A 10,043-nucleotide genomic window follows, 5' to 3' on the forward strand; every position below is an offset into this window, starting at 1 on the left:
CTGGATACGTTGAAATCGGAGGGTCCAATTTCTCGTCATCGAGGCACCTCAGAAGACCATCTCGAAGTCTCGATTCTACAAGGTCATGATCGAGTTTCCTCCCTCGAGGTTCGTCGGGGCCCGATCTTAGGACAGCGTTGACCGCGACCATGATAGAAATGGGGAGTTCCCAAGGCACGTGGCTAGGACTGACATGGCCTAGTGGATCGCCCTAACCCTTGATCAAGATGTCATCTAGCTGTCCCATCCCCATTTCTTTATCATTAATGTATTTTGTACTATGTTGGGATTCCTCTCCTATATAAAGGGGATCCTTGTCATCTTGTAGAGGCCTGTTGTTTCAGTTGCTCCACACGAAACATACAAGAGCATTCTATTTGTCCTCTAACATATTCTCTTGATATTATTGCTTTCATTTATTATCTTCATATTTGTTCATCATTTATTGTTTATTATTGGCCATAAAGAGCCTCCGTTAATTTTATTGTGACTGTTAGCCATATTCCGAACCCCCTCGATAGCTCCCAGCCGCGCTCCAGAATCGACCTCGAGGCCCCGAATCGACAAGCTCGAGGCTCCGATAATTGGCCTAACGGTTTGATTATTGCCCTATCCTTAACTTTTATTTCGTTTCTAAGTCTCACATACATGACATCAACTGCTTAACAACCAGCATAAAAATAGATCACGTATTTTTAGAGTCCTATAATCAAATTTAATTGTTATTATCATTTTTACAATAAACAAGTATCTCCTAGAGCTTCTACCTTTTGTTGTGTATTCGCAAATAAATAGAAAGTTTCTAAATATATAGAAGATTCACGATGATTATAAAAGAAAAAATCCTTCACTTTCTTTTATCTCCTTTGACCAAAAAGAAATCACTAGTAGTGCTAGGGAATGTACTAACTTTTTGAAGATTTTATTTTCGCTAGTTTATCTCCAAATGGAATTTTATTTCTATGTAGTAAAAAGGAAAATATTAGTATAAGATGCCAAATAAAGTGACATTTTCTTAAAGTGCACTGCGACTGTTTCACTCACTTTTCTTGTGGTGCACTGCTACTACATAATTTTTTTTTATTCATAATTATAATGTAAATATTGTGGACACAATAAATAAATGAGCAAAATAAAAATAAAAATAAAAACTTAAAATCAGTAGCGTGGGATTAACGCAGAGAAAGGCAAAGAAAGATTCTACATGGACCCCATGTTGTTGTGGCATTACTTTCCAATCTGTTACTCAAAAAAAAAAAAAAAAAAAAAAAAAAAAAAAAAAATAGAGAAACAACAGAAAAGAAAACAAAAATAATCATCTAATTAATCTCATAGCTTTGCTATGCTTTTCGAGCGAAGCCGTGTTCTACAATAATATAATACTCTGTACAAATAACAATAACAAATTTAGTGAAATCTCTCAAGTGAGGTCGTAGTAGTGTGCACACAGATCTTACTCATAGTTTATGCAGATAGAAAGTCTGTTTTTGATAAATCCACAAAATCAGTATAATCGCAACTATAAATAAATAATATATAATAATAATAATAAAAAAGTCATGAAAAAAACAGTGATAACATAGAGATATTAACAAAACCAAACTAATCAACATCAAATAGTGATAGACAACTAAGAATAGGGCAATAAGAGTAATATTAAAACTACCGGGCGAGGAAGTATGTTTTACTATCTACTAACATTCTACCTTAATTCTCGACCTACACAACTTTCTATCAAGAGTTATATCCTCAATAAGTTAAAGACGCACCAAGTCCTACCTAATCGTCTCTCTCCAATATTTTTTCAGCCTCCCTCTGTCTCTTCAATAAATGTACTAAAGATTTTACAATGACAATGTTTTGAATAAAAGTATCATTTTAATCTAATTATTATAGGTTATTATACTTTATAACTTTTCAATCTTGACAAATTAGGTAGACGAAAACACTTTAAAGAAACGTGTATTTACCTTCAGTTACTTAATCTGGAACACAAAATTCAAATCAATAAACAAAATTAACCAATATAGTTAAGTATTTTTTTTAATAACACAGAATGCCTACTAAACGGTGTCGTTAGGTCTTCAGCTAAGCTTAAGCCGACAGACTTAAGAATACGCGGCGCCAAGTCATTACAAATTTATTCCCCTGCACTCACACAACTATGAGTGTACGACAACCACACAATAAAAATTCCCTTCCATTGAAGCCACCTTATTAAGAACAAGAGGCGCTCCTCTAGCTTTACATTCACAGAACACCGCGTTCTTGAGCCTTGAGCTTTAGCCCTTCAATCTCTTCCAATTTCCCCCAATTTTCAACTTCCAATACAATCAAAATGGTGAGTCAAATTTCATCCCCCTTTTTGCTTTTCTTGCAGATTTTAATTTCACTGTTAATTTTCTTCTTTCGTGTGTGTGTGTGTGTGTTTGAGTAGAAATTTTTCGTTAATGGGTTTAGTTTTTGATTTGTGATTAAGCTGATAAGATAAGCTATCTGGGTTTTGGCTAAAAAGGTGATCTTTATGGAGTTCCTGTGCTTTCTTGGTGTGTGTGTGTGTGTGTGTGTGTTAGTAGAAATATTTTGTTAATGAGTTTAGTTGTTGATGTGATTAGTCTGATAAGATAATCTATATGGGTTTTTGGTTAAAAAATGATCGTTATGGATTTTTTGTGTTTTATATTTGTGTGTGTGTGTGTGTGTGTGTGTGTGTATTTTAGTAGAAAGATTTAGTTATGGGTTTAGTTTTTGATCTGTGATTGATCTGATAAGATAAGCTATATGTGTATTAGCTGAAAAAACGATCTTTGTGGATTTTTTTTTCTTTTTTCTTTTTATGTGTGTGTGTCTGTGTGTTTTAGTAGAAAGATTGTGTAATGGGTTTAGTTTTTGATCTGTGATTGATCTGATAAGATTAGCTATATGGGTGTTGGCTAAAAAAGTGATCTTTATAAAAAAAAAAATTGTGATTATTTCAGCTTGATGGGTATTTGATTAGAGCTGGTAGTGTTGTAATTGAAAATTCTGATTAAATTATATTTGGGTTCAGCTCAGAATTCAAAAATTGTTTGATATGTTTTTATCTCGTGGATCTGATGTGTTTTCATAGTTTCTTGATCTACTGAGTACTGACTTTGTTAGAATTCGATGATTTTCTTATCTTCGTGGATTATGGAGTTCTGTTCTTTGATCTAATCCATGTTTAGAATCTTTTGCATTTGGATTTTCTTTTTCTCTTAACTTGGCTGCTGCGTATTGGAGGAATATATGAATAAGAATGGACTCTCGTTAACTCAATCGGACCAATAAAAGATCGTTGCTTTTTGAAAAAAATATATCTAGCTGATGATAATTGGCAGCAGCAGACTGATGCCAAGTGCACTAAGCTCTCGCTATGTACGGGGTCCGGGAAGGGTCTATTGTACGCAGCCTTACCAAGCATTTCTGGAAGAGGCTGTTTCCACGACTCGAATCCGTGACCTCCTGGTCACATGGCAACAACCGACTGATGCAATGACATTAAATTCCATAAATGAACCTAGTAAACATTTGGCATTATAGCTTCTGTGTGTCTTGATTGATCAATAGAGAACAATGTAGATTTATTGTGATGGTCTCTTTTGATTGAATTTGACGATAAGTATTGAACTGTTTTGCTTCAAAATCTTGTGATTGATTAAATATTGTACAAGTTCTAACACAATCTGAGGATTTCTGATTATGGTATAGGCTAATGCAGCGTCTGGAATGGCTGTGCACGATGACTGCAAGTTAAGGTTCTTGGAGCTGAAAGCCAAAAGGACTCACCGCTTTATCGTTTTTAAGATAGAAGAGAAACAAAAGCAGGTTGTGGTTGAAAAGGTTGGTGAGCCAACCGAAAGCTATGAGGATTTCGCTGCAAGTCTTCCTGATAATGAATGTAGATATGCTGTCTACGATTTTGACTTTGTCACTGCCGAGAATTGCCAGAAAAGCAGGATCTTTTTCATTGCATGGTATTTTTGATGTTCATAAACATTTTAAGCTACAACAACAACATACCTAGTGTAATCCCACATTGTGAGGTTTGAGGAGGGTAAAGTGTACGCAGACCTTACCCCTACCTTGTGGAAGTAGCGAGGCTCTTTCCGAAAGACCCTCCGGTCAAGAAAAACAATTCATAAGCATTTTAAACTAAATTGTTATATTGCCTTGTTGTCTCAATGTGGTTTTTTTCTCTTCAATTCAAGGTCCCCTGACACGTCGAGGGTGAGAAGCAAGATGATCTACGCCAGTTCAAAGGACAGATTCAAGAGAGAGCTCGACGGAATTCAGGTCGAGTTGCAAGCAACCGACCCAACTGAAATGGGACTTGATGTTATTAAGAGCCGCGCCAACTAGATATCGATGGATAGGTATCAGATGGACCTTATAAGTGAGAAAACTCCTAATGCAATCATCTTTACTTATTGGAAATATTTATAGTGTGACAGATACTTGGCAAGAGATGATTGATATTGGTTGCCAAGTGCTACAGTTATATGTACTATTTAATGAACAAGTTTTATGATGTTTGGTATATGATGTAATTTGTTACTTGAGAATTTATTCTTCTGAGTGTTTCACTGGTAGCATGATTTACAAGCTAATATGTATCCATTTCTAAGGGATAGGATACAGTTAGATTGCTTTTCAATATCTGATTTGACACTTAGCCCTATGATTCTTGTTTTGGAATGGACAAAGCAAGCTGATTGCTGTTCTAATTGGCAGTTGCATAGTTGTAACTTAATTGAAGTTGAGAAGCTGTCAAGAATAAGCTGTGAGAATTTTAGTGTTTCCTAATAAGAGAATTGATCTTATTTCTCAGCACAATGAGGAGTGCTTGATCACTCTTTTATTCAATAGGCTATTCTAATGCCTTGCTATGTTGTGCAAACACTTTGTCAAGTTATTTTTTTAATCTAGTAAATATAATATTTGTTTACCTCGAAAAATGTGAGTAACAAGTAAAGGTGAATTATAGTTTTAAAGATATGTGATTTATTCCAATACTAGTAAATATACAAGCAATATTAGGTTTAAACAAGAAGAATTGATGAACCAAACCAGTGTTCTTAGAGCAACGGGGATCTCGAACTCGATTATCTCGGGGGCTTCGAGGTGAGTTAAGAGCAAATAAAGTAAGACAATAAAGCTGAAGAACAATTGTGGAGCACGAGAAAAGCAAAGTAGAATGTTCTATTGCAATGAATAATGTGTTCTTTACAAATGATTGGGGGCCCCTTTATATAAGAGGAGAAAATCCCAATATAGTGGTAAAGAATTCTATTGGTACAGGTGTATAACAACCTAGTACGGACCTGTACCGACTCGTACAAATCTTATCCTTTAATTTATGCCTGATCCACGTGTCCTTGAAAAATTCCCGTTCTTTCTTGAGTGTCATCGAAATTGTACTGCCCTCGATGTAGGTCTTGTCAGGCCTTCAATTTGCTCCCTTGAGGTGTGTGCTTCATAGTCAGATCCGACCCCCACTTCGAGTCGCCCGGACTCGAACTTATAGCCAATTTAAGACTTCGAATTCGGGCCCCTTGATTTTGACCGTATACAGATAGTCCCCGCGTTATAAGAAACGATCTGATTCTCGCTCCTTCGATGTCCCAATCACGACGTCAGTCTAGTGAGGTCGGCGGTCCGTGTGCCTGAATAGTCGTGCAAAAGTTATGCCTACACATTTTTTGAAAAACCTTTAATGAAAGACGGTTATTGGTCATCCATTTAGCTTCTCCAGCACGCTTAGACAGCCTCTATAAATACTTCAATCCTTCACTCTTCAAACTTGTACTTTTTCAATATCATCACATCCTCTCTGCACTTATTCCTTCCTTGTGCCTATTTCTTAACCAGCTCCTTCTCCTTCTTCTGAATTTTCACAACAAAATGGCAAAAACTTCTAAGACAGTTCCACAAAAACTTCTAAGGCCTCTTCGTCTTCATCCCCGTCGAAGAATAAAACGGTGGTACCCCCAGTATTGAGGAGTGCACCCTCGGGCTTTGTGATACGTCTTCTGATTCAAGGTTGACAAGCCTGCTTCGGTTCCAGGACGATGTGAACCCATGTCTCGGTACATTAGCTTAATAACCGAACTTAAACAAGTGAAGGCAGATTGTCGTTGGGGGATGAAGGGGATGAAGTGCACGTGCTGATCCTTTCACCCGATGAGGATATTACCACTCACAAAGCGGGGTTCCTAAGCGTGTACACATACCCATTTACCTTAGGTCCCGTAGATCTTTCTTTGCCCTTTCCCGACCTAGTGATCCTCGATTTCTGTCGGCAATACCAAGTGACAATCGGCCAAATTTATCCCTCCTTCTGGCGGATTGTTCACCTAATTAGGTACTTTTCAAGCAAAGTCGAAGGGATACCTTTTACCCTCGACCATCTAATCAGGTTATTCAGCCCTCGTCTCTATCGAGGTGGTCTGATAAAATTGCAACGTCCATCTCCAAAGTCTTTCTTCGCTAGCATCGATGAGGATAAGGACTGAGGGTGGATGAGTCGCTTTGTTCGAGTCAGGACCTCCGATCTGATTCCTGCTGAAAAGATGTCGTTCCCCGAGGAATAGAATATGAAGCATATGTACAGACCTACCGAGCATTCTTCATTACTTAGACCTTTTTCCCTTTTATTTGAACTAACTCCCTTTTGATGATGCAGCCGTTGAATGGTATCCACGTGCGGTTGTGGACCTCCCGGGCTGGGTTCGGTAACTAGCTTCCACTTTTACATATGCTGAGCGCGTCTGGCGCGATTTTGCCAAAGGCCGATGGGAGGCCAAAAACTACGGTGATTCCTTATTATTTGCATACTCAAATCCCTTAGTGAAATACTCCTTAGCAATACACTTAACTTTGCGCTTGTGCAGGCCTCAGAGATGTTGTTTCGATGAGGCCGCCCCCAGCTGGCGAGGGAGAGACCAAAAAACCTGCCAAGGACAAGAAAAAAAGAAAGGGTCACCGGCGGAGTCCCCGAAACCGAAAAAGGCCAGGCTTCGAAAATCTAGAGCCGATATAGTGGCCTTGACTACGGAAGTTGTTGCACGTTTTCGTGCAGAGGACGAAGAGAGAGATGAGGCTGAGGACGAAGATGTTCGCCCGTTAATAACTCGGAGAGGAGGAGGCATCGATCCTTCAAAGGTTGCTGAGCCGGAGGCCACTGAAGCGGTTCAACCTCAAGCCGAGAGAGTTCCTGGGGGGAGCTCGAGCAAGGCTCTCGAACCGACTAGTGGCGAGGAAGCGCCCCGTCTTGAAGGGCACATGGTCGATGAACTCAGAGAACCCAATCTTGAGGTTCCTCTAAGGCGGGAGAAGGCCCAGATAGATCCACTCGGAGTGGTTGATGTGGATGACTCTTTGCCAGGCCCGTCATTTTCTGAGGGGAAAATACGGGATGCCTAAGATATGAAGACTTCTGATGTGGGAGCATCTCATGGAGAGAATGACATCTTCGACCAATACCTTGCCGGGATCGAAGAGGGCCCCGATCTTGACGCCTCGTTCATCCTCGAAGAGGCTGAGAAGCTTCGAAAGCAAGTAAATTTTGACTTAACAACTACATTCAGAGTTTGATTCTTGCTTTTCTGACCTCCTTCTTTTGTGTTTAGTCTGTGATGCTCTTCGATCAGGCTTTTTCCAAGTCTCGAGCTGAGCTTGCCCGATGTAAAAATGAGCTTAGGAAGCTTATGTCATAGATGAACAGACTCAAGGTTCTCTATACCAAAAGAGAGGGGGAGTGTAACGACCCGAACCGTCGTTTCCTGTATTTTCGTCCCATATTCCCCGTTAAATGCTTATTCATGTTTCAATATGTGTACTTGGTGAATTTGAGTCAATTCGGATCGAGTTTGGTATGAAATGGGACAATTAGTCTCTTTAAGGAAGAATTAGTTTGGAAAAGTCAACCGGACGTTGACTTGTGAGTTAGAGGGCTCGGAATTGAATTCCGATGATTCGGTTAGTTTCGGGGGATGATTTAAGGCCTAGGAGCGCAATCGGAATTAATTTTGGAGGTCCGGTGAAGAAATTAGCTCATTTTGGCGAAGTTAGTATTTTGGCGATTTCCGGTTGATAGGTGAAATTTTGATCCGACGGTCGGAATGGAATTCCGAGAATTTCTGTAGCTTCGTTATGTCATTTTGGACTTGTGTGCAAAATTTGAAGTCAATCGGACGTGATTTGATAGGTTTCGGCATCGGAAATAGAAGTTGAAAATTCTAAAGTTCATAAAACTTGGATTTGAGGTTGATTCATGATTTTAGCGTTGTTTGATGTGATTTGAGGCCTCGAGCAAGTCCGTAATGTATTTTGGGACTGGTTGGTATTATTGGTCGGGGTCCCGGGGGCCTCGGGTGTGTTTCGGATGCCCAACGGGTCATTTTTGGAAGATTTTTGCCGTTTTGAGCATAAATGTAATGATCTCAAGGTTCATTTTTAGTTCTAGAGATCCAAATTTGATTTCGAGACTTCCAGAATTTAAATCATGAATTATAGAACTGATCTGAAAACTTTGGTTTAATTTCATCAAGTCGTGATTGGGTTTTTGACGTGAAATGTGAGTTAATTGTTTAACGAGCGAAATGGGTATTGAACTGGGCAAACGAGCTCCGAATTGAGTTTCGATTGAAGGGTTGTGTTTGTATTATTATTTGTGACTCATAGGAATGAGAATCGTCTAATTCCGAGTTCGTATGATGGAGTTAGAGCCATTTTAGTGAAAAATGGCTGTGCTGCAAATTTCTTAAAAGCTGCTGTATTTTCTGCAGCAGTGAACAGTACCCGCGCGTGAAAAGTAACCGCGCGGGTGAACAGTGAACAGTGACCTCACGGGCATGAACATTTCCCCGCGTGAATAGTACCGAAAATTTTTGGACAGATTTAATGTCCAGCAGTCCGAGTTTGGTCATTTTTCTTGACTTCCAAGCTCGGATTTTGGGCGATTTTTAGCAAGAAATCTTGGGAAATCTTGAGGTAAGTCACTTGTGATTATTTCTACTCCATAATATTGAATTATCATCGAATAATCCAACTAGATTACATGTTTTTGAGGAGTAAATTGAAGATTTAGGCCTAGGGATTTGAAAATAAGATTTGAAGATTTGAGGGGCCATTTGAACTCCGATTTTGGTAAATTTTATATGTACGGACTCGTGGCGAGACGAGGAATCCGGTGATGTGACTTTTGTAATTTTTCGAGCAGTGGGCCCGGGGCTCGGGTTTTGCGAATTTTGTGAATTTCGATATTTTTCGAGTCTTTTCGATTGGGTTATATTCCCTTAGCCTATTGTAATGTATTCGTTGTGGTTTTGACCAGATTCGACGCGCGAAGAGGTAAATTCGAGGGGCAAGGGCATAGCGGAGTAGACATTGGACCGTCTTGAGGTGAGTAATGATTTTAAATGATGCACTGAGGGTTTGAAACCCCGGATTGCACAACATACTGCTATGTTGAGATGAGACACGCGTTGTATGACGAGCGCGGGGTCATTTACTATTGGGGATTGTGACTTGGTCCATCCCAGTTGATATTTTTACCGCGTAATTGATAAAGATTTATTGTTTTTCACTATGATTGGGCTTATTGCCATATTTGGGCTTCGTGCCAATTATCTGAAATCTTTTGTGAATTTACATCACTATTTTCCTCACGAATTGAAATATTATTTGAACTCGGTCCAATTGAATTATATTATTTTGTGAACTCAACTACATTTATACTCAACTCGAGATTTAATGACATTTATAATGTTGTTGAGCTGAGCACTATTGTTTTACTGATGCCCAAGAGGCTTATGATTATTTTCTGGACTGATTGAGGCCGAGGGCCATACGTGAGGATATGTTGAGTGATGTGAGGAGGCTTTCAGGCCTCGAGTGTTATATGAGGAGGTTTTCAGGCCTCGTGTGTGATGTGTGAAGGCTTTCAGGCCTATTGATATTGCGCTTGGGCTGTAGGAGCTCCTCTGGAGTCTGTACACACCCCCAGTGAGCGCAGGGTACCT

The 10,043-nt window shown here is 39.3% G+C and overlaps 1 protein-coding gene across 1 annotated transcript; it reads left to right on the forward strand.

Annotated features, from left to right (window-relative positions):
* The first annotated feature begins 2,165 nt into the window (after positions 1 to 2,165).
* LOC107788447 (actin-depolymerizing factor 1) lies at positions 2,166 to 4,583 on the forward strand. Its single transcript, XM_016610128.2, has 3 exons — positions 2,166 to 2,341; positions 3,730 to 3,995; positions 4,230 to 4,583. Exons 1-3 carry the CDS (start codon positions 2,339 to 2,341, stop codon positions 4,378 to 4,380), a joined length of 420 nt encoding a protein of 139 aa, XP_016465614.1. The 5' UTR covers positions 2,166 to 2,338; the 3' UTR covers positions 4,381 to 4,583.
* The last annotated feature ends 5,460 nt before the right edge of the window (positions 4,584 to 10,043 follow it).

This window comes from Nicotiana tabacum, chromosome 10 (genome assembly GCF_000715075.1).
Source record: "Nicotiana tabacum cultivar K326 chromosome 10, ASM71507v2, whole genome shotgun sequence".
In the NCBI taxonomy this organism is placed as follows: Eukaryota; Viridiplantae; Streptophyta; class Magnoliopsida; order Solanales; family Solanaceae; genus Nicotiana; species Nicotiana tabacum.

What these genes read in the sequence shown, in the direction of transcription:
- LOC107788447 (XM_016610128.2), top strand. An exon ending in AGGATCTTTTTCATTGCATG is followed by an intron (nt 3,996 to 4,229) that starts GTATTTTTGATG and finishes CTTCAATTCAAG; the next exon opens with GTCCCCTGACACGTCGAGGG.